Source organism: Dermacentor silvarum, chromosome 1 (genome assembly GCF_013339745.2).
Source record: "Dermacentor silvarum isolate Dsil-2018 chromosome 1, BIME_Dsil_1.4, whole genome shotgun sequence".
Lineage (NCBI taxonomy): Eukaryota > Metazoa > Arthropoda > Arachnida > Ixodida > Ixodidae > Dermacentor > Dermacentor silvarum.
Genome location: NC_051154.1, coordinates 87651016 through 87675667, shown reverse-complemented (window position 1 = coordinate 87675667; position 24652 = coordinate 87651016). Strand labels below are relative to the sequence as shown.

Below are 24652 nucleotides of genomic sequence, written 5' to 3'. Positions count from 1 at the left end.
TAGTAGTGCAACACAATTCTTATTGATATCTAAGGTGTATAACCAGTTGATATGACCAGTAAATGAATGAAGGCTTTTGTTTGGAAATGAATACAGCTCATTGTATATGAGCTGTGAGTACCTTTGGCTAGCATCTGTGTAACTGGCTGTGCAAGGTGCACATTTACTGCTTCAATCTTTACATTAATTGACTTGGGAAATTTGTATTTGTTACAATTTTCTGTGAATGGTTATAGCAACATTGGTCATTGTTTGCTTACTTCACTGTCCTCTTTACAGAACTATTTTGACAATGCACCATTGATGAGTGTACCTGGTCGGACGCATCCTGTGGAGATATTCTATACACCGGAACCTGAACGAGACTACCTTGAAGCAGCCATTAGAACTGTCATCCAGATTCATATGTGTGAGGAAATTGAAGGTGACATTCTGCTATTTCTTACAGGCCAAGAGGTACATCACTTTTTTTTTTAAATACAACTGCATGCACTTTGCCCACTTGATGCAGTCTGATCTTTTTTCACCCTACTTGCACTATTCATGATGTCAGAACTATGAAAGATAAAAAGAAATGAGATTTTAGTAGGATTTATGCGAACATATTTTTTTCTGATCACATGTAATGGTGACTACGGTAGGAAAGAGCACTTCCTTGAGTTCTTGTGAATATTTGGTGTGAGTAGCTGGGTAACCACAGCAACCTTCATGAAAACGTGCTCTGCTACCATCTTATGGCGATGCTGCTGCATCTGACATCTCTAACAGTAAGCTGTTGCTAACGTGGCAAATACAGTTATGGTTTCATATGCAATTGTAATGCACAGGCAATATTCGGACCCATTTTCTCTGGCGTAAAAATGTGCGTTAGGTTTGTGAAATACAGTATACGAGAGTCATGCTGTACAGCATTCAGTTTAGTTTGTTTTTGAGCTTTTACACATTTTATTGCGATAGCAATTATATGGACACTCAAAAGCCGATTTCTGCCGTCGCCGTCGCCGTGAGGTTCCGTATGACATCATTTGGAGATGAAATAGTCGCCGCGCGCCGAACGCTGTATGTGCGAGTGAAAGGGCGCGAGGGGCGCCTCTTTCACGGGGAGTGAACGCACGGCGGAGAACAAACACGCGTTCTGCGCCGTGCTCGCTTAAGGGCTGCAGAAGTAGGCGTCTCTTTTCTCCTTTACAATCACCATATATGTAGAGCAAACGCGCCTTCTTCAGACGCGCGAGAGGCCGTGGGGGAGGGAAGGGAGGCGACGTTTAGCTGCCGCACCAAGTGCCTATTTATATCAGAGGCTCCGGCAACAGTCACCAACGCCGCACGCATTTTGAGCGAACGCGGGCAAAACGCCGATGGCGTCGACAACAGTTCTGCGTGTTGCCGATGCTGCTGCATGTCCAAGTTTATACAGCTGATAAAGCTAATATCATTACTCCGTATAGCTCTCTACAAGTTTGCTATCGCAATTGATGCTTCGCCTTTCAGGTGAAACTGCGACAACTTTTTCCTGCTCTTTGTTTCAGGAAATTGAAGAGGCATGTAAACGGCTGAAAAGGGAAATTGATAACTTAGGGCCAGATGTTGGAGAAATGAAATGCATTCCTCTGTACTCATCATTGCCACCAAATCTGCAACAGCGTATTTTTGAGCCGCCACCACCTGCCAAGGCAAATGGGGCCATTGGCCGAAAAGTAGTTGTGTCAACAAATATTGCTGAAACATCCCTGACCATCGATGGTGTGGTCTTCGTGATTGACCCTGGTTTTGCCAAACAAAAGGTACAGGACTTCTGTTTTTATGCTATCTCTATGTGAAGTACCCTAGGCATTACAGTGGAACCTCGATTATACGTCCCCCAGTCATGTGACGACTCACATTTTACAACGAATTGGTTTGGTCTCGGCAAAACCCCCATAGAAATAATGTATTAAAAACCTCTATTATACAACGGAATTTTGCACCGACCCCTCTTCGTACAACTCCTCGCTGGTCCCGTTCAAGGGGCAAAAGGAAAAAAACGCCGTAAGCAGATGCAGGCTGGCACGCGAGCACACTGCAGCCGGCTGATAACGGGTGTGCAATACCCTGTTTACCCAAATTAGCGCGACCACAATTATAGCGCAAAGGGCCACTTTCGACTTGGCAGCCATGTGAAATAAAATAAGAAATAAAACTGTGAATGTAACGCGAGATGAACAGAAGAAGAAATGGTACCTTTATACGGAAATGCAATTCGGAAACTAGTTCTCTTCACTCATCATCGTCATCTAAAGAGGAGACGGAACTTTCCTTGGGCGGTATTCTCGGGCGATCACTTGCGTAGGTAGTTTCACTTTCGCAAAATTCCACGTGACTTGGCACTGAAAGTGTCCCCGACAAGTGTTTCTGGCACTGTCCTAAGCTCGCAATCAGCGCCAACTGTCGGCTATATTGGGGGCGAGGACTTACGGAGTCGCCATCTGTGGGAAGTGCCTCGATTGCGTAGTACGAGGGATAACGCTGCGTGCTCCTAATAGGTTTTGCTGTCGGCACTCAACAGAAACACCACATGGGAGCCTTCTTGGCCATTTCTGTAAGTACTCTCCAAACGAAGGAAGTTTCTTACTGTCAAAATAATAATGTTGGGCAAACAGAAAGTGCAGATAAGTTTACAGGCGCTCTCTTTACTGAATACGTACAGTGAACGCCCATTGCGCGCGGTCGCCGCAAAGGAGTCCCTCGAACCAGCTTCTTGCGCGAAAGGTAGGCAGGCGCTGAGAGCACACTATGTGAAATACGTTCTTGTAGTGTGCTGTCTGTATAACCAAATGGAGCATAACAGAATGAAGCCTCAATGCAGCGATCACACGGGTTTGCAGTAGAGCACTGCACGGGCCTGATTTTTCGGCCTGGCCCGGGCCCGTGCTTCCAAGCCCGGGCCCGTGTTACTGAGCCCGGGCCCGGCCCGGGCGTTCATTACTAAGCTTAGCTAGGGCCCGTGTGAGCATGACCAGGCCCGGCCTGTAAGAAAAAAAAATTCTTTTTTTTTTTTTACTTACAGATTGCACCGTATCTGTCAGCCTCACCTTCTCGAGGTTTAATCAGCTGCAGTAGATAAGCAATAAAAGGCCGAAATCTTTGTTTCTCCCACGGGAACATCGGTAATCCGGCCCATAGTGCCTGTGCTGCTATTTTTCCGCTGGTGTGCATGTACTTACCTTGATTTGTACGATATGGTTCTATGATGTCGTTTAGCATGCAAATATACATGGTGTTTCATTTTAGCTGAACCAAATTTTTAAAGATTGCCTGTGGCAGATAGCACAATTATAATCCTTGATCTAAACTACTCGATGAGGTGGCCATTACTTCCACGAGAAATCAAAACGCCTAATTGAAGAATTACCATAATTATGCTAATTAACTTATAAATTAATTATTTTACGGCACATCTCTCACTGTACTAATTATAGCCGCCAAGTTCGCAAGGCGTATCCACTTGGAACGAATTCTCGGGACTAAACCAGTTTCGTGATATTAATTTTCAAAGTGTCAACAACACTAGAATAGCAATACTAGCTATACAAAACACGCAGCACCAGCTATACAATATAGCATGAGACTGAATTTTACAAGATGCTAAAAAAACAAAACGGGATGTACATTATATACTCAGAACCATACACAAAGGCAGAATAATGATCTCATCAGATACATTACAAGCGACCAAAGTATGAGCTGAGTTCTTTCTTACTGAAATTATCGACATTTTTGTATTTGTTCAAAGTGAATGGTAGGTTATGTATTAACGACTGATGCTTATAGAGTGTTCTGAAGTATGGAATTGACCATATCTCAGGATTTCTTGTGTTCGCATTAATGCGACAACGCTCTAAGGAGGCTAATTGTTTTATGTAGTTCGAAGCTAATTCTGACATGGATGGCCTAATGAATGGTTAAAACACCTAATTAAATGTTTAACATAATTACATTAATTAACTGTTTAATTTAATTATTTTACAGCACATCTTTCAATCCACGAATTATAGCCGCTGAGTTCGCAAGGCGATGATCCACTTGGAACGAATTCTCAGGACTGAACCAGTTTCGAGATATTAATTTTCAAAGTGTCCAACGAAATGCATGGGCATTCCAGTTAACTTTCTGAGGAAAACGCTGTTTTATGCATTGAAGCACAAAAGTTAATGGCCTTAGCGCTAAAGTAATCCAATAGTATCGACACAGGTAATAGTGCAATCGCAAAAGCGGTAACATGGAAATAGTTTGAGAAGTGATTCTTTGTATAATTTATTTTTCCTTACGTGGAAACAATGTTCATTTTTGCCGAAAAGAAAAAAAAATTGCCTTAGCTTGCACTGGCGGCGCAATGCTAAAGAGACAGCGGAGCTGATGGGCACATAGCTAGTCCTCGCTTTTGGGCTAGGCTAGGCACTGCCATGTCATCCCCAGCATTTCCCAGAATTTTTTTATTATTGATTAGCTATTGATTGGCTTTTGATTGTCTATCGCAAGATATTGGCCACGTACTTGGGCTAGGCTAAGCACTACCAAGTTATGTGAATTTATTGATTATTGATCGAATATGGATTAGCTATTGATTGACTGTTAAAAAATAATTTCGTTATAACTAGGGACCTCGACGCTATACGGGGACTCCTGATGTGCCATCGCGACAATTCATTCTTTTTTTCTGTTCTAAATTCTTGGACATTTCCATATCGTTATTTCTCAAGTTGCGTCACACTGTATGTTTATCGGTCTTCTCAGCGAGGAATTGCCCGCTGCTTCTTTTTATTAATCCAGTACATTCATTGTTTGGTGCTAGCACAAACATGATCATATGCCATGCCTTTTTGAATGTGCTTCTTACCGTTCCCTTTCCATTCTGGTGAATTTGCCAGTATCTAGCATCAACAAGTTCATAGATCAAATCTTCATGATATTAACCGGGCAGCGCGTGCCGGCAAAATTCTGTGTTTACTTTCTGCTGTGCACCGAACATCGCAACCCAGAAATCTTCCTCGTAGTCACGGAAGCGCTTGCTACACACTCGAGTTGTAGCCAGTGGCTGCTTGCCGGCTTTGTTTCGCAATCCAAGCTACATGCAGCTTCTTGGCCTGCGCGTACGTGTGAAGGCTGACACCGGGCTCAGTTCCGTGTGCGTCCGGCACTGCAGTACTGAGCAACCATGTGATGTCGGACGCCTTCAAAGGCAGCCACTACCTATTGTAGCACTTTAAAGTGTTGTCAAGCAGACACCCAAAGCGGGAAAACAACCCCACTTTATCAGAGCCGTAGCGCAGGTGGGACTAAACTTTTGTTTTCAGCTCGTTTCGGCGCTTCAGAAGCAGACGACGCGGCCACTGTGTCCACGTGATCCCTCATACCACGTCACGCAAACGGTGGCGCTAGCTTTTCCAGTGGTGGAGCTCGCCACCAATACTTCGAGGGGTTCGGTGCTGGGACAAGCAGAGTCTCGCGAAAGCGAAACTATCTCCAAAAGTGATCGCCCGAGAATCAAATCATATTCCGTGCCGTCGACCTTGTTTGAAATTTAAGTACTTCTTGAAAGACCGCACAGCCATTTCATTCAGAGTATGTACCAGGCCACTTCAAGTTCCACAGAGCCTTTCCGATTGGCCTCGCATTTAAAGAGGGCCTGCCGCTTGTACCGTGACGTCGAGACACCGAGCCGCAGCGGACTTTCTCAGCTCCTCGGCCATGAAAATAGTTTGTCTCTCGAAGCGGCCGCCATACCGAATGCGCTGCATCGCCATAACGTTGCGAATGAATGGAGTCGAACTGCAAAAGGCCGTAGAGTATGGCAGCATCACAAGCACTGCGAAAACAGCATCGATTCCACCCAAAAAGAAGTTCTGACTTCGGTCGACTTGTCTATGGATTGGATCGAGACGTAAAGTTACTGGTTGCCAACGTAACAGTAAAAATCGCGGCACTTGGAATATTTGTTTTAAAATGGTGAATTTTGCCGTTATTTCAGTGTAGCGCGAGGGTCGAGTTCAAGCAAAAAAAAATTATGAAAAAAAAACTCAGGTTACAATGGAATAAATACGGTAAATTGTTTATAATTTAATCTACCTTCCTTGGAGCAGTGCAGGTTCGTGCCGCTGGATTATTCAGGCGGTCTGTATCCGTTTTTGTGCAAGACTTTACGTCATTGCCTATATTCTTAGTTTTTCGAATATACAACGGTTTTGCGTGGTCCCCTCATAGTCGTATAATCGGGGTTCGACTGTAGGTATGAAAAGGCTGTAAAGCTTTAGACAAAAACTATTGATTACAAGCCGTATTTTCTTGTTGCAGGGGTCACAAATTAAGCACAGAGGCAATTGTGTGAACACACATGATACACTTCATTTTTCCCAGCTCACAGTAGAACCCCTCTAATATGTATCCATAAGACTGCAAGAAAAAAACAGTATACTTGGTGGGAAACGTATTACGCGAATTGCATAATAAAACAGACACTATGCATGGTTTTGCCTCTAAAGGATTTACAGTTGTCGACCAAAATTTGGACTCGACGAGGACCACTTAAAGTTCGAAATAAGGGATTTGGCAGAAAATGAGTGACTAATTCCACAAGTGGCCGAAAAAGGTGTGTCGTATTTTCAGATGATCACTTTTGGGGATAGCTTCATGTTAGCGATGTGTGACTAGCGCCAGACGCATCTCCATCTACGAGCCACGGCAGTCTTGGCTCAGTGCCAAACATGCTGTCTTATCATGGTGCCAGGATAACTGTCGCCTGTTGACATGTCCGGCGCTACGAAACAAAGTATCTTCAAGAGTGATTGTCCGAGGATATGGCCAAAGTTTGTCGGCGCATTGCTGCTTGCATCCGCTCCTGCGCGTGTTCAGTCCATATTTCGATCATTATCAGGCTCTCGCAACAGGCATACGAAAATGCAGTCAATGTGTGCGCTGAATCTTCATACCTTGCCAACACAACAGTGAACGACCGAGCCGAATGAAAGAGAATAGCCGAGCAATCGTGGGTTTCTTTTGTGGGGTCTCCAAACGTGCTCTTGGGACAAAGAAACGACAACTTAGTAGTGCAAATAATCACAAGGGTATTTATTGCACCTTTCATACACTAATGCCTGCAGGCCAAAAAGCTACCTATAGAATATATTCCGATGGGCGCGTGACAAATCGTGGAAGTCCGACTCATCGCGGCCAGATAGCGAGCGAATATTTTCATCCCATACTGTGCACCAGCGCTTAAACGGTTTCATCCCACGCTGGCGCGCTTGAACGGTTGTGTTCGTCCATTCCGGTGCCCCGCTCCCCAGCCACACGAGATTCGCAAGGAACACGTATGTAGGTGTGGGCTTTGCTCTTATTTCTTGGTAATTGGCCGCCATCGTTTAAAAATGCGTTTCTGAGAATTTAGGTCTCGCGGAAAGCGTGTTGGCTTATGCGCAGAATGTCAGTGCCACTCGCTGACATGAAACCAAAGGGGAAGGGCCTGCTCCCTCATGCTCCGGAGTAACCCCGCCGTTAGGTGGCGTTAGCAGCGCAACACTTGCGCCATCTCTTGTACTACTCAGCAACCCCACCGGCCGGTGCAGAGCCACATGGTGAAGCCGTATTACAGGAGACGGGAGCCATGCGAATAAAATATCAGGGGACGCATGAGAGTTGCGTATCCCCCCACTTTACAACAGTCATTCTGGCATTTCCCTCGCTTAATTGGCGCCCTCAGTGCAGATATTGAGGTGGAGATGGCGCCACTTGAAACTGCTTGAAGAAGTGGCGCCGCAGTGTGTCACTATTTCACGTGTAAATAAATAAACATTGCATGCGTGGAACTTGCACGACAGCAGAAAATGTAGCATTTGCAAAAACTCTACTGCACTGAATTTTTGAGGATGTGAGTTTTCTACTACAGTTAAAGCCAAATTGAGTGAAGTGATTTCAGCAAGTAGTTTCAGGGGTGGGCATTCTGGCTGAGGAGGGCTATGCTCGTCCGCGGCATCAGCTCCTTAGGTCAGTCTGTGGTACCAGTGTGCATGACGGGGATCACTGCTCCTGCAAGGGGCCATGGCAAGTGGCTATGAGTAAGCGGACTGAGTGGCTTACTCATAGCTTACTCAGGACTGAGCGGCTATGAGCGTAGTGCCATGCAAGACGGGCTGTGTGGCAACAATGGCTACAATATGGTGCCACAGTAGCGTGTGTCATCTGTATATAAACAAATCACTGCATTAGCGGAGGTCTATCTACGGCGGCTGTTGTGAAGCGCGCCCACACGTCACCCACGCGCTGCCTCTTGCGATCTCCTGATTAGTGAGGCAGTCGCGCCATGTTTCACTCTGTTTGCAATGTGCCGCACGAGACAGATTGTCCGCGCCAGCTACGCTACTCATAGCGTTCTCTTCTTAATATAAACCGTGTACCCATATAATCATAATACAAAATATTGACATGCGAAATGAAAACGCACGAAGAGCTGCGCTCAAATTTCGCATTAGGGAGTATCGTAATCGTCAGTGAAATTTTCTCTAGAATTCTTAGCTTCAAATTCACCTCTCACCTTATATGCAGGGCTGATAGATTGTTACTGTTTCAATATGGTGGCAGCAGCGCCGCATTTCCGGCGAACCAGATATGTTTTTTCTCGGGTCTCCCAACTGCACCCTCACCTTTTCACTTTTTAACGAGCTGGGCCATAACCAAAGCGGCGGATCATCGCTGCCAACCTATGCCTATGCGAAAACTTCTGTCGACATCTTCTGAATTTGATGATGCCATGAATTTGTTTTCAATTTTGTACCCCATGGGTTTTCAAAGTGGGTTCCGCGGAACCCTGGGGTTCCGCAGGCCCCTGCTTGGGGGTTCCGCGAGCCACTTATAAATTTTCCGTGGTCCCATGCTCGCCAATTAAGTGGCTAAAATGGCGAGCAAGAGGTGTGCTCGATCCACAGAACTTCCATTACCCATGCCCGAGTGTCAAAAAGCACATCACAGCACGTAATGGTAGTGCGTGAACTGCGCAATAAATCCGCAAGCAGCTTCTAGCCACACAACCTTCGAAAACGGGCAGGACGCCTAAGCTTTCGCACTTGAATCTCGGAGGCCGTCACTTACCAACATGCGCATTTCTCCCGTTTGTAGATAGGGTAGGTGCCGATAGCGTGCGCACTGACGTATACGTTGGAGGAATAAAAAAAAAAATGTGTGGAGCACCACAAATGCCCGCCGCGAAAGAGCAAAAACGGCGCTAGCGACCAAAAGCGAAGCGGCGCAGTCCACATCGTCATGGTCCTCAGCAGGAATCGTACGCGATACGTGACTGACAGCAACGCCGGGATGCTGTGTGCTTATTTGTGCCCTCAAAGCCTTTATTGTTGCGTTAATCGCCGCGAGTAACACCGCGTTGGTGGCCAGCCGCGTGCTTCCATAAGTGCGTAGTTGCCATCTGTCATCGCGCCACTAGCCACCACAGTTTCATCCGCAGCGGTTGTGGCAAACAGTAGTTTCCTTTTGACTCGGTGTGCACGTCGGCTGCGTGCCTTCATAACTGCATAGTCGCCGTCCATGATCGCGTCGATAGCGACTGCGGATTCGTCCATACTTGTTGAAACAAATGGTAGTTTCGTTTTGACTTGCTGCGTGCGTAGGCCACTTGTCTCCTGAACCGCAAGCTCGTCGTCCATGATCGCGTCGATAACGGTCACGGTTTCGTCAGCAGCGGTTGCGGCAAGTAGTAGTTGCGCTTCGACTCAGTACAAAAATGTCAAAGATTAAGACCACCGGCTACATCGCGATGTACGGATGATTTGTTGGCAACCAGCTCCCTAGCGAAAAAATAACCAGATCTGCACGCGGTAGTGAAAAGCGTGTCTGCAGATGAAGATGCACGCCGCGGCTGCTAGCCCTTAATCAGTCATGAGATGACAAGAATTTCAGCTTCCTCACTGCTTTTGTGCAACATAAAAACAAGATTTGCCGATGCATTCAGTAAATAAAAGCGTGTTGAACTAGTAGGCATTCATTTATTGTTTTCTTGATACTCTGGATAATTCAACATTAATTAGTTTAATTAGGACATTTTAATTCGGTTAATTTGAGGGGGGTTCCTTGGCACTTCATGGAGCTTAGCAGGGTTCCCCGGAACGAACATGCTTGAGAACCCCTGTTGTACCCGATTGCACCACGCCGGCAATATTCTGACCCTTTCTTTCTTTTGATAAAAGCTGCTTATTGCTATTACGTAAGCACAATAATAATTCATTGTTAGCTGTCGTTTTCACTTGTATAGTTTTGTCACTGAGGGCAGGCTGAAAATCAATTTTCAATGCATTCACTGTCCTGTAGCACCACCAAGACAACACCATTGAGTTCCATGTATGCTGACCAGCCAAGTTTGAATTATCTCCCAAGGGCCAATTTCATGATTGAAATAATGATGGTCTTGGCCATTAGGAAAAAAAAAGGACACTGGCTGAGACCTTTGGTTGGGATGGGACTAGCGAAAAAGTATATTTAACCAGAGTAAAAATAATGGCAGTTATTGTATTGCTGCTATGAATTCTACAATTGTGCTTCATAAAGGCAACTTGGGACCTTAATTGTCTTCTAGAAATTTTTAGATTTAGGCTGGTACCGTTCAGTGATATAATCTTGTGGCTGTGCTAATTAGAACAACTGTTTACTGACCTGACTGAGGAGTGCATTATAGTGAACTTACCCAATGTTTTGCAGGTTTACAATCCTCGCATCCGTGTTGAGTCTCTACTGGTGTCACCCATAAGCAAGGCCAGCTCACAGCAGCGAGCAGGTCGTGCTGGTCGCACAAGGCCAGGCAAATGCTTTAGACTGTACACAGAGAAGGCATACAAGACGGAGATGCAGGACCAGACATATCCCGAGATTCTTCGGTCAAACCTTGGCTCGGTTGTTCTCCAATTGAAGAAGTTGGGCATTGATGACTTGGTGCACTTCGATTTCATGGATCCTCCAGGTAGCGTACCTTTGTTTCTAGCCAAGTTACGTCTGCTGTGATGTGATTGCTGCACCGATTGCACCAAACGAGGTCATGCATCTAAACCTGCTATTTCATGCAGCATTTAGGCCCAATTTGAGTATCTTGTGCTCAGCCTTTTGTGCACAACCTTAAATGCGTATTCACACTAGGCCAACAAAATGCCGATTGCATTTATTACCTCATTCATCAGCAGGCACTGTTGCGGAAAGGGCAGTTTGTCATACTAGGCTGAAGCAGCCAATGCAGTCATACTAGGCTGATGCAGTGAGTCATACTGGCCTACAGTCAACAACCAATTTTTCGGACGGGCAATTTTTCAGACATGCCTGATAATTCGGAGGGCTTCGCGGCACCGCCACGTACGTACCTGATAGAGTCAATGTATAAAAACATCAGAAATTTCGGACACTAAAAACCTTCGCCTTCCAATTTTCCGGACTTTTTGAAATCCATGTAAATCCACTTGCAGCGGTAGCCGCCACTGCGGAAACGCTAGGCCTAGCTGCTTTGATGTTCGCTACGAAGCTTCTTTCTGTTCGGTGCCGTGTTTTTCATTGAAACAATTAGCCGCTGTTAGCAATGGAGCCGACTCCGCCTTTGTAATCCTCGCCAATGTCTTGAAAGCTGGGAAAGCACAATTCCAGTTCTCAAAAGTCAGCTTCGCCTCAGGACAGCAGTGTGACGCGGTGAAGCATACACAAAGTATTGCAGTGAAGCATACCAAAAGTGGGAAGGGGCAATTGTAAGGGGACACGGTATGCATTCCTTACACAGCGTAGACCGCTTATAACGTAAGTCACCGGAGTCGCGAATATCCGCACTATAACCAAAGCAACAATTTTCAAGGCCCGCACATATGCAAAACATGTGCACTGAGCCGCCTCGCGTATGCCACAGTTGAGGAATGCAGCTAGAACGTTTGCATTCAATTTACAGTCGAATCTTGTTAATTCGAACCAAATCACACGGCGGCGCCTCCGACCGGCATTGTTCTGGCACCGCCATAGAGTAAAAGCTTAGGAGAGACCCCTCAATGTCGCGCGCGAATAAAAAAAAAATGCAGCGGAAATTTCACTCTCACTCAAATGGCAAGGTCGCAGATTCTGCGTTGCGCCAGAACATGCGTGTGCGTGCCGACGTCTCAGCCACGCGTAGAAAATGGCAGTGAACCCTTCTTTCTCTTTTATGCTTCCTCTACTTTCTAGTCACACCTTGACCTTGCACGTTGCGGCTACTGCGCAGAGGGAAGCAGCGGCGCTGTCCCAGGACGGCCAACAAAACTACCCAAGCCGGCAAACGCCCGCTTCCCGATAACGGCAGAAAACGAAACTTCGGGGAGCTGGCGCTGGGCCGTCTGGAGCGGCGGTGCCTGCACGGCGGCGCGCGCGCACGGTGACAGCCGAAAGTGAGGGAGCTACGAGGGAGGGCGAGGGGAGCCACCGAAGCGGCGGAGTTGCCGAGGCGAAATCCGCTTCCCTGCCGCCCTCCTCTCTCACATTCCACAGTCTCTGTGTGCACCCTTCGCCCGTGCTGGTGCCGCCCGCTCCCTGAAGTTTTGTTTACTGCCGTTATCGTGAAGCAAGCGTTGGCCGGCGCTGGCAGTTTCGTGGCCCTCGCTCGCTATTCGCGCCGTGCCATTTCACAACTCGCACTCAAGATTCTGGTTTGAGCCTCACTAGCCGTTCGTTCGCACCACGTGCCCTTCTCCACTTCGTCTCTCTTTCTTCCTGGAGAACTCCTTGGGGCACCCGTTTGAGGGGAGCGTTCGCCGTCCCCGCTGACTGAACTACAAGTGCACAATGAGTGCACTTGTAGTTCAGAGTGCCCCTAAAATGTATCAAGGCACAACATAGATGGCATTTCCTTAAGCTCGATTGCTATTTTCTTTTTCTAGCTCCAGAAACATTGATGCGTGCACTGGAGCTCCTGAACTACCTTCAGTCCCTCGATGACAATGGTGAACTGACCGAATTGGGATCCATAATGGCCGAGTTCCCCCTGGACCCTCAACTTGCCAAGATGCTGATCACATCATGCGAATACAATTGTTCCAATGAAGCCCTCTCCATCACAGCCATGTTATCAGGTAATGAATTCTGAGGAGCTTTTGCATTGTTGGCATCGTGTGCAAAATATTTGCAAGGATAGGGTGCTATGACATCAAATATTTTAATCTAGAATAGTTAGTGCGAGTGTAGTATTCGAGGGGATCACAAGGGCATGCGGCATCGAAGAGTGTTTAGACGTGACATCAGTCAGCACCTATTGCTTATTTCTTTCTCTGCAAGTGGTACATCCTTTTGGCACAATTGTGCTTGCAGGTGATGTTGCATGTGTGCTGAACCTCTAGAGTGGCCTTTTAGTGCATTTTTAACTGCTAATTATTGTGCCCTAAAGGGCAACTCTGGCGTGTGGTTGTTTTTTGCTGTGTCAGGGTAAGGGCAATTTTATGTTCCTGAGACCCTTCTGTCACGTGTGTGATCGTAGAAATCTGGAAAATCGAAAATAACTTTATTAGGACCAGCAACTCATCTTGTTGGTACCCGTATTTTAGTGCAACAGAAAGCGTACGGGTCAGAATGTCCACTCCTGCAGTGGTAACGCAGCAGGTGCCGTGGAACATTTTTATGAGATTTTTTTGATCTGCAGTCAGATCGTGATCATGAAGTCGTATGCTGGAAACATGGTGGAAGCAGTGATAGGTGAGCGCGATATCGATTGTATCTTGATATACAGTCAAACCTCATTAATACGTAGTTGGCCAGGAACGACATTTAGGTATGCACGAAACGATGTACGGATTAACCGCCAATGCCAGTTTAGCAGCTACTACAGGCCAGGAAGAACTACGTCACGATGCTCCTAAACACACACACTCTCAGGCAGGCTTTATTTGTGGGTAGGCAGCAAAAAAGCAGTTATCTTCACTTGCCGTGACGACGGCATCTTCGAACAGTACACTAGGGCCACACCATGACCTCAAGCACACTTGCGGAATGAAGAGAAATTTTAATGTAATAAATACGGTGAAGCTTCATGAGTCCAAGCAGGAAAGGGATCTCACAATAATTTCAATTGAACGATCCAGCTGGAAGGGCCACGTATTCCTGCCCCTTCTATTTATGCAACATTCTGTATCGAACTCTGGCTCTGCATACGTTAAAAGAATCATGAAGGCAAATATTAAGCCAGCATAGACTTTTGAAATAGGAGAAGCATCGAAGCATTTGTTTCGTGCCAAGAAACAACTTAGTTGAGGAGAAAACCGTGACTGAAGGAACATCATACCTCTACCCCATAACAAGTCGCCCGCAACAAGCAAGGTAGTGTGATGCAGCATACGTCATCACCACCTCACAACCACTTGCTGCAGTCATTGAGTTAAATGGCGCATGAGAGCTGTAGTTACGCCTTTTTGCGTAAAATGCAAAGGAGTGGCTCGAAACCAAGCAGACACAAAGCAGTTAGCTGCTTTAGGGAGACTGAAATGAAGTTTGCGCCTATTGTGAACAGGGCCCTACCAATCACCTTCGAATCTTCATGATGCTGAATTTCATTTCAGTGATTTATGCAGACATTATATGGATGAGTCATTTTGTGATGTAGTCAGCATGAGCTTCATGAGCCAGCAGAATCATTGCAGCAGTGCATGAAATGTGAGAGCGAGGACAGTAAGGGGTGGAGAAAAAAACTAAACTACAACCTGCAGGGTCTTCAAGGGTAGCGTCAGCAAGTTAAAATCAAATAGAAGTGAATAACTTCTGTTTGATTTCTATGTTCAAACCCAATGTAATCATCCTTTTATTATCAGTGGTTGACAACCAGTGACAAAATTGGGATGTGGCAGTGCGATGTCATCGGACTAGTACTGGAATCGCCTTGTTGAGTCTGAAATGGTGTCCTACAGTTACCTCAGATGTTTTGAGCATGAATCTATCACTACAGTAAAATCTCGATATAACGAACTTCAGGGGACCACGGTAAATGGTTTGTTATTCTGAAAAGTCGTTATAGTGAAAGCCCCAAAATTAAACATTCCGCCCATTAACTTAACAGTTCATAAGTTGTCATCATATGAGCTATCCACGAAGACGTCGCTGTTGGCTCTCAGCCCGCGCAGTTGCTATTCAAGCACCACCGAAGCACCATGTAATAAGAGTAATGCGCTCAAAACAGACGCTGACGCTGAGAAAACTTCTGCCAAAAAGGAAGCTCCATGTCGCCTCGAAATGCAATGTTTCTTGTTTGTTTATTTTCACAATCCTTTCTGTGGACACCGCAACTGTCTTGCTTGAGGCGGACGACACCTTAACTATGTTAAAGTGCAAGTGCGCGTAAAGGGCACTGCCTGGAAAGTACGAAGTGTGATCGTGTGGCAACCCCGCGAGCACGAAGGTTAAATTTATCCACGCGTGTATCTACTATGGCCGCAGAAAGCGCGAAAAAGGCGCGCGGAAAGAAAAAAGAGACTCGCCTCCGTTGCTAGGTGACACTTGTCTGGGCGGGACATGCGCTCGCAAAACTTGATGCGGCATCGCCTCAGCTAGTGTTCAAACGGTCCTGCGCGTGACAATCGCCACTTCGGGACCTTCTCAGAAAGAACAGCTCGCCTGGCTGTCGAGCTCAGCCACTGTTACCCTGCCTCGGAACGAAAAAGCGCTAGTCGAGAACGAAAGTATTTTCCGGTGATGCCCGACCCGATGCACACCGCTGGTCCCGCTGTTCTACTGAGCTGCGTTGTTGGAATATCCATCCACGCGGGGCTTCGGGCACACTGCGCCGCTGTAGAGCGCAAGGGCGCCGTCCTTAACCAGGGAGGGATCCATTGCAACGCGCGTCGGCGTGTCATATGAGGGTTGCGTGGTATGGAAAAGGCATGTGCGAAAGAACCTGTATGCGTGCGCGGGCGACAGCCACTTCCCTTGTGACATGCCGCTGTCGCCAATTCGCGTGATCGTCGCGCTGCTTTCGAGTCTTTTTCGGAACTCGTGGAGTGATTATCGTGGGCGATTGGCCTTTCGATAGGCGGCCGCCCGGCTTTCCGACGCGCCAATGCTGCGTGCCAGCGTAGTTTTTTCCTCAGGCGCCGTCTCAGGTTTTCTGGACCCGTGCGCCGTGGCGTCCACTTTCTGCGCCTTATCGTCTGCTAGCCTCCTGTTTCGGCTGCCGTGACTGGATACACGGAAATCTAAGAATCCCAGATTTTGGAAAATGAGTTCGTAGTACTGAGGTGTTGTTAACATGACACGGAAACTGAAAACCACCGTTATTCTAAGAAGTTTGGTATTCTGAAGTTCGTAGTGCTGAAATATTTTTACATTGAAACTATAAGTCAGCAGGGGATTTCTGAAAAGTTTGTAAATCTGAAAAGTTCGTTAATGTGGGGTTCATTGTAACGAGATTTTACTGTAGCTTATCTTGATATTTGCTTTTAGTGTTCATTTAAGGAGTGTAATATATATAAAGGCAGCTTTACTTAAGGTGCTTTAGAATAAGAGTTACCGCTATTTTAAGTCCATGCTTCCACAATAGGCATTATCACTTGCTTAAATGTCATACATATTTAGACATTTACAGCTTTTCAAGGAAAACATGGTACCCTATTGCACTCACAAAGGTTCAACTTCTAAAGGGGACTATTTCAGGTCATTGCATTCGTGCGAACCATATGATTGCGTTCGAGCGCCCTCGGTGAACGGAACCACCTAGAAACGCGGTACGCGCGAGCGGCGCAGCGTGGCGCCAGCCGTCAAACGCTGTATCTACTAGCAAATGGAGTGTTGCAACCGGCGTAATTGAGTTTGCAAAAACTGAGCAAACCTCATTGTAAACCGGTGAAAAGGATGAAGACTGAGAAAATGCAAAAATGACTATGTAGTGTTTCGAAATCTTTTGCGGTAAACAGAATGGTTTAATTTCTTGGGGTAACAAACATGCCATGCGGTGTTTTTTTTTTTTTTTTTTGGCACTATGGGAAAATAAATTGTTTTCGACCTGCCTTAGGAATATTTTAAGTGAAAAAGGCAACTGACCATAAGTCATTACCATGTTTATCAGTTTCCAAATGCCCACTTTTTTAAGGCCTTAAATTTCTGTTTCAAGGTCATGTTGTGAGGTACAGAAAAACGGAGCACACGGGGAAAGAGAAACAGCAGTGTGGAGGAGGGATCTTAGAAAGGGCGACGTAGCGCACTCGGAGAGTTGAGGGAAAGGGTAACGGCGGCACAGTAGGAGCGTGGAGGGAAAGCGGCGCTGGGGAGGTGGAGGGAAATGTCAGCGGCGGAACCTGTAGAACGTTCTGGAAGCCGCAGTACGCTCGCAGCGCAGCTCGCGCTTTGCATATGTCGCCACGTGGGCTGAGAACTTCATTCCACATCGCTATGGGTGAGGACGCACCAGGCCCTAGTCGTGAGCAGGGAAGACCGAGAAAGTACGCCACGGTGGAAGAGGTTAGAGCAGCTCGAAATGCCGCTCGTAACTGTCGTTGGGAGAAAGCTGCTATGGATGAAGCGGTGGCAGCGGTCCGACGAGAGCAACATGCAGCCTTAATGCGACACAGGCATTCTTGGAATGCAGAATTGGTGGAGAGAGATGCCGCTGCCACACGTGCAAGATGAGCCGCCTTCAGAGGTGAAGGTACCGAGGGGGGGGAACAGGAGGCTCCTGGCAATGGCAAGCAACCCAAACGAGCTTCGGACGGTTCTGTCCAGGGGGCTGCTGAAGTGATGACGGGCGTAGCCGCTGTGGAGATAATACAGTAAAACCTCGGTGATACGAATCTCGCGGGGTTGCGTGAAATATTCATATAACCCAAAATTAGTATCATCAAAACATACACAATATCAAGAAAAATGAATTTATTTTTACCAGAAAAGATTTCTAATAGTGGAATCCCATTGATACCTTCCTGGCTGCTGCGTTTTCCCGGCTGCTACGTCGCATTTTCGCAGTCCCGACCTAAATCCCATTGACTTCCATGTATAGTCGAATCTCGATAATTCGAACTCGAAGGGGCCCAAAAATTTGTTCGAATTAAAAGGACTATTTTTGAAATATTCGTGCACCATAGCACGGACGTACGAACGGTGCGATTCGTGAAATATTGCGGCGCGCAAGCACATAACGAGCGAGGGCCACGAAACTGCCCGCACTCGCTTCGCGATAACGGCAGCAAACGAAATTTCAGGTAGCGGGCGGCGCAGGCACTGCTAGAGAAAGAGATTGTGGTTGTGAAGAGGAAGAGGCGACACTGCGACGGGCGCACGCGGGGACTGTCGCAGGTGAGGGAGGAGGGCGGCAGGGAAGCGGATTTGGCCTCTGCAACTCTGTCGCTTTCCTCGCAGCCCCCTCACCTTCGTTTGTCTCCATGTAGTAGTAGAAAACGTTTATTCACAGAGAGAAAATAAATACGGAGGAATAGTGGAGTGGAGTCGAGTGGAGTCTTCATTTCAAGACCCCAGTGGCCTTTGCTGCTCTCGCCTGGATTACCAGTCCGCACTGGGTCGCTAGGTCGGGGCTGGACAGAGTGGCCTCCCACTGCTCTTCCGGTTGTTGTGTTTGTATGTATGGGGGTTTGGGGCCTGTACACCTCCACGTGACGTGGTAGGCGGTGGGTCGTTCGTTATACCATGGGCATGCGTCTTTGTAGTGTTCTGGGAATATAATGCTGTATTTGTGTTAGTTGGGGAAGGTGTTGGTCTGGAGCTGTCTCCAGTCCCGTGCTTCCTGTGTGTTTAGCCCCTTGTGTGGTGGGGGGTAAAGCTTACGTTTGCGCAGGTGTTGAAGTCGTGCGCCGTAAGCCGCGGGTACGGGGAGGGTTGTAGTGGGATCGAGGATTGTGGCCGCTCGGTTTGTGATCTCGAGCTAGCCTGTCCGCGGCCTCGTTACCCTCCAGCCCCGAGTGCCCCGGAGCCCACGTGATCTGGTGTTTGAGTGATGAATTTGTAGCCAATGGATTAGTCGTGAATCTAGAAAATTTTTGAGGTATTCTGCCTGCAAGAAGGAGCCGACACGCCGCTTGGGAGTCGGTTATTACTTGAAGTTCTCGGTTGGTCGCATCCCCGTACTGAACGGCCAGCACGATCGCCGCAGCTTCCGCTTGTGTGACGGTGCAATGTGGGATAGAGATGCTGGAGACTTCTGCATAAGAAGAGTCCACCACCACGGCTGCTGCTGCGTTCGATGTATCCTTATATAGGGCGGCGTCCACGTACACCGTCCTCGGGCTCCGTCCCACTGTGCGTTTGAGGTAGTCCACTCGGGCGTTTTTTCTGCCTTCGTTGTGGGATTGAGACATGTTTTTTGGGAGCGGGGCCACGTGTACTCTGGCCCGTTACTATGTCGGAATGTTTGTGGTCGACTGGATGGCGTCAAGGTCCGCCGGGTAGCCGATGCGCTTGAGGATGTGTCGGCCTGTCGCTGTGGGCAGGAGGCGTTCTCTCTGGGACAGGAGGACCGCCTCCTGAATATCTTCGAACGTGTTATGTAGTCCGAAAGCTTCCAAGCTGACGGATGTGTACGGTGGGAGACCGAGGGCGTTCTTGTAGGCTACGCGTATCATCGCATTGGCTTTGTTGAAGTCTGCTCGAAGCAGGGTGAGGTAAGGGAGCCCGTAGGAAAGGCGACCGATTACCAGTGCCTGCACCAAACGGATCATGTTCTCCTCCTGCATGCCTTTTCTGTTTCTGGCCACCCGGCGGATCATCTTAGAGATCTGCTGTGTTGTAGTCTTGAGCAGTTGGAGTGTGTGGTTGGCCTTTCCGTTACTCTGCAGCCAGAAGCCCAAGATCCAGATGAGTGGTACTTCTCGGATTAGGACCCCGTGTAGGAGGATGTTTAGGTTGCCTGGCGATTTGTAGTGGTGTCCCCGTATGCGTATCACTTCGCATTTGTCGGGGGAGCAGTGGAGTCCGCATCGAATGGCCTCTGTTTCGACGCAGATTGCTGCCGCTTGGAGTGTGTCTTCCTTCTCAGCTAGAGAGCCGGTGTTTGTCCAGATCGTAATGTCGTCCGCATACAGGGTGTATCCAATGTTCGGAACCTGCTGCAGAGCCCTTGCGACGCCGATCATGGCGACGACGTTGAATAGGAGTGGGGAGATGATCGATCCCTGTGGTGTGCCCTTGTTGGGCATGTCTTGAGGGTCCGATCTAGTGTCACCCATTCCTATTGTTGCCGTTCGGTTGGACAGAAAAGTTTTGACATATTGGAAGGTGCGCTCGCCGCTGTTGAGATTGCTGAGCTCGGAGAGGATTGCCTCGTGAGACACGTTATCAAACGCGCTTTTGAGATCCAGCGCCATAATGAGGGGTTCGCCACCCCTCGGGATGTTAGAGAGTACTTCCTCCTTAAGGAGAAGGAAGGCGTCTTGTGTCGACAGGCTCGACCGGCAGCCAATCATGGATAGATGAAAAAGGTCGTTATCTTCTATGTAGTGTTGGAGGCGCGTCTGGACGACTCGGTCGTAGAGCTTCGACCACGGGCTTCTTGCCCGGTTTCGGGATTACTATGATCTCCGAGTGTTTCCACTCGGAGGGAGTTTCATTCTTCTCCCAGTGCGAGTCGTTCAGGTACTTGGTGAGGTCCCTGATCTGTGCCTTGCTCAGGTTGCGGATCATGGCGTTGTTAATTTTGTCCGCTCCAGCCGTCGTATTTCGGGTGCACGATCGTACTGCGGCGTACACCTCGGCTTCGGAGATAGGAGCGTCGAGTGCCGGGTTTTCCTCACCCTGATAGGTCGCAGAGCAGGGTGGCGTGGTGCTGGTGCCGATTTTGATTTAGAGGGGTCGATGAGGGTCCGCAGGATTGCCCACGTACGGGAGGTTCCCAGCATTCCCCGCAGTGACTGTCCCCATGCGCGTCCGCCGCATAGCCCACTCCTTGAAGTTTCGGTTTCTGCCGTTAAAGCGCGCGTTGGCCGAACTGGGCCTCTGCCGTTGCTTCCAATTGCACTGCAGCCGCAGCATTGGCTGAGACGTCTGCACGTACACGCATGTTCCAGCGCCACGCAGAAACGGCGACCTTGCCGTGACGCCGCGGTTCTTTTTCTTTTTTTTTTTCTCCGCAACGCGTTGAGGGGCCTTGCCTAAGCTTTTGCTCTCTGGCGGTGTTGGAGCAATGCCGGTCGGAGGCGCCGCCACGTGATTTGGCGCACTGCGGAGAGCATTATCGGTGCGCAGTATGTTCGAATTAACCATCGCAAATGCTTTCGCGTTCGAATAACCGGGCGTTCCCCATGATACTTCGCCAATCTATAATGTATCGGCATGTTACGTTGCGTTTGAATGTGGCGGTCACGTAAATTTATCGGTGCAGCCAGCTTGTACATTGCAACAAGCGACCGGCACGTTGCAGATACGACGCACCCACGTGAGTGCCGTTACTGCCGTATCCTGAAAGCGGTCTGCGACGTGCGCATATAGTGCGCGCCTGCGCGGACCTTATCGTCAAAATGATCTGCGATGTTGACGAAATGCGCCAAGTGCCAGTAGCTTCGTATGCGCTGTGCCTTCGACGTTTAGTTCGCGTTGAAGCAAGAGACAGCGCAAAGGTCCATTCGCTTGCTGCTGCTGCTGCGTTTCCGTTGCTTCACCTTTCGGGCGAAACTGCGGCTTTTTTTTTTTTTTTTCGCGGTCCCTTGAAAAACATCAACGGGACGTTTTCTTCTTGTCCAAATCGTCGGCGATCGCCTTCTGAAAGGCATATAAGTGCGCGCACGTGATCTTGGGAATGTTTTCGCACGCCACTGAACGCCTGAGCAAGTCGAGTGCAGGGAGCGTTTTGGCCGTTGGGGCTGCTGCGCTGTGGTCGTCGTTGCAGCATTGGTCCTCGTCTAATTTCTCGCTAAGCATCGGCTAGGCCGTGATGTGGTCCGGTCCGCTCGACGTGAGGACCAATGAGAGATTGCGCAGCCGCGTGACGTAGTCGGTTGCTTGGCAGCTATGGATCCCGCCCAGATCCCGCTGTGCCGGCTTGTCTGTGCCGGTCCCCTGCTGGTTTGGCCGCCGCCGCTGTTGCTCACACGTTCGTATGATCCGTAGCGGCACGGCAACACGTTCGGAACAGCCGATTTTTTTTCGTATTGTGAGCAATGTATTTCGGCCGGGGAATGTTATGAATTCGTATCACACCGAAATTCATACCACCGGGGTTTTACTGTACAAAAGCGACAGAGCAGAGCAACAGCCACGACTTTGTGGACAATCCCCTTGGTGCAATGTGTGATGTGTGTGACCGCATTTGGTTCGAAGGGGACTTGAAGAAAGTGAAACCTGGGTGGTGTCAACAGCATATCAGCAGGAAGTTCAACAGCCGATCAACAGAATGTCCAACTAGGCTTTCACCTTCACATTCTTGGAAAGTTCTAAGCATCCCCCATATTTTTTTTTTACCCTCTAACAAAAGTTAGTCCGAAAATTGCCTGCAAAATGCAATTGAACACAAAACTGTTGACAGCCTCCTGCCATTGAAGCCAGCGTCATCAGCATTGTCATCACAAAATGGCAATGATGACATGCTGCTTTGTCGTTAAGGTACCATTTTCCCTGCTAATCCAGCAGCAACAAATCATGTCAGGTGTTTTTGGAATTCCTGAGACTTGCATGCATCACAGGATGAACTAGCGAAGTGTTAATCTAGGCATGGGCAGCCATCCTGTTTGCAATTGTTCCTAGATGTTAAACGCGCAATGTACAGTCAACCACAAAATATTACGGATCATGAAATCTGAGAAAAAGCTGAATATCTCCGCAGCCTGATATTTTCATTGCATGTATGTGGGTGATGTGCTGTTCTCCTGTTTCATTACTGTCATTATCATGGTGCATCAGATAGCTGAAAGAAGTCTATCATTTACAAGTTTCTCAGTTGACGAGACGTTACGTTGTGAATTGCACTACATGCATATGTCAGATAATGTAAATAGGGACTTTTTTTTTTACAAGACTGGCTCTTCGCAACCTTTATTTGTTCAGAAATGAGAAAATATTTGTATTCTGTTTCACAATTTTACTGTAGTTAGAGACGTGTGTTCTCTCTAAGTAATCATTTTTGTGTGGTCTGTCCAGATTCAGGTTAGTCAGTTGGTTTCAGTCATTCTTGTAACTTGGAAGAGGTACGGTTGCAAGTGGTATAATTTGATAGTGGTGCCCTGCCAACATTAGTTCTGTGAACTATGTGTGTGTTTCAGCACAAAAGTAATTGGATCATCACCATAATTGATGATATCTCAGCAACAGGCCGTCTAACATTATGGCATCATTAGCTGTATAAGGCTCCATCATGATGTTTCAGCAGCCCTGTAGGGCTTGTAGGTTGTTAAACTGCTCTTTCCATGTCACACATTCAAGACGCTGCACTTGCATTCATTCTGTGCTAAAAAATTGCACTCAATCATCTTATGGTGACATGCTATCACAGCAGTGGTTATGGTGAGAAATATTTTGTTCCTGGCCATTGTTTAGTTCACACAGTCGGTCAAATACTTTATGCAAAATAAAAAAGGCAAAAAAAAGTTTCTGCATTGTGTATACACAATCTTAGCTGCTTCAAGAAAGCATAGAAAACACTGAAAATAATATAGAAGTAGAGCATTTGGGAAAACTAATTTTTGTTTTTAGCTATACATATCTAGAAAAAATGTCTGTATTCACATTTGGTTCTTCATTGAGCGCATGTGATTGCCTTGTGAAAGGGTTGGATATCTGGAAGCTCAGTGCTCAGAAATGGGCTAGTTTGCTTATGCCAAATTATTGACAGCGGACAGAATTTTTTCTTTAAACTGCTCTGTGGGGATTGTCCTAGTGTGACAACCAAGCACAACTGTTGATATATAGGAGGTCATCTTGAGATGGGCCTAGTACAGTAGAACCCCGCTGATACGTTTTTCACGGGACCGTAAAAAAAAAAAGTAAGAGCCAGGAAACAGGAAAAATTGAGAAATAGGGGAGTAGTGTTGAACTGCACACAATATTATTGTAATTCTTACACGTGAAAAAAATGTCGTAGTTTCGCCCGACAGCCGAAGTATCGTTGAGATAGCAAATTAGTAGACAGCTATACAAAGTAAGAATAGTAGTTTTATCGTACATATAAACTTGTAAACATTCGCTTATTAACTATAGTATAGACCATTTATAACGTAACCGTTTATAGTGCAGAACTGGCTACAACACGGCCTTTTTCGACTCCCGTTTACCCTCCCATAGAACTCCATGTATACGCATACCGCTTACAGTGAAGCCGTGTCAGACGAAATACCGGTTATAATGCGGCTTCTGGGGAAAATCTCGCCGACAAGGGCGGCCGCTAGCACGCTTCTCAACAAGGTGCGTGCTCCTGGCCGGCGTATGCATTATTCAGTGCAATCAAACTCGTTAATTCGGACTACTTTTGGAGCTCGGCGAGCGAGGAGCGCCGCAAATGTGCGACGCAAAAGAGCAAGAACGGCGCTAGCGTCCAATCGAAACGAAGCGGCGGAGTCCGCATTGCCACAGCCATCAGTTGAACTCGTACGTGAATGACAGCAACGCCGCAACGCTTCGAGCCTATTTGTGTCTTTAAAGCCTGTATTCTTGCGTTTACCGCCGCACATAACACCGCGTTGGCCGCGGGCTTTCATAACTGCGTAGTCAT

At 47.5% G+C, this 24652-nt stretch overlaps 1 protein-coding gene and 1 long non-coding RNA gene across 2 annotated transcripts in view; both read left to right on the top strand.

The window, feature by feature from the left end:
- The window catches only part of LOC119431853 (putative pre-mRNA-splicing factor ATP-dependent RNA helicase PRP1), an 82610-nt gene that overhangs the window by 35156 nt on the left and 22802 nt on the right, over window positions 1-24652 (top strand). The window contains exons 5-8 of the mRNA XM_037699307.2: window positions 280-456; window positions 1530-1784; window positions 10738-10996; window positions 12915-13106. Coding sequence (XP_037555235.1) covers window positions 280-456; window positions 1530-1784; window positions 10738-10996; window positions 12915-13106 — 883 coding nt within the window. The remainder of the gene's footprint in view (window positions 1-279; window positions 457-1529; window positions 1785-10737; window positions 10997-12914; window positions 13107-24652) is intronic.
- LOC125946793 (uncharacterized) lies at window positions 13733-16984 on the top strand. Its single transcript, XR_007467887.1, has 2 exons — window positions 13733-16677; window positions 16821-16984. It is a non-coding gene; the product is annotated as an uncharacterized LOC125946793 (long non-coding RNA).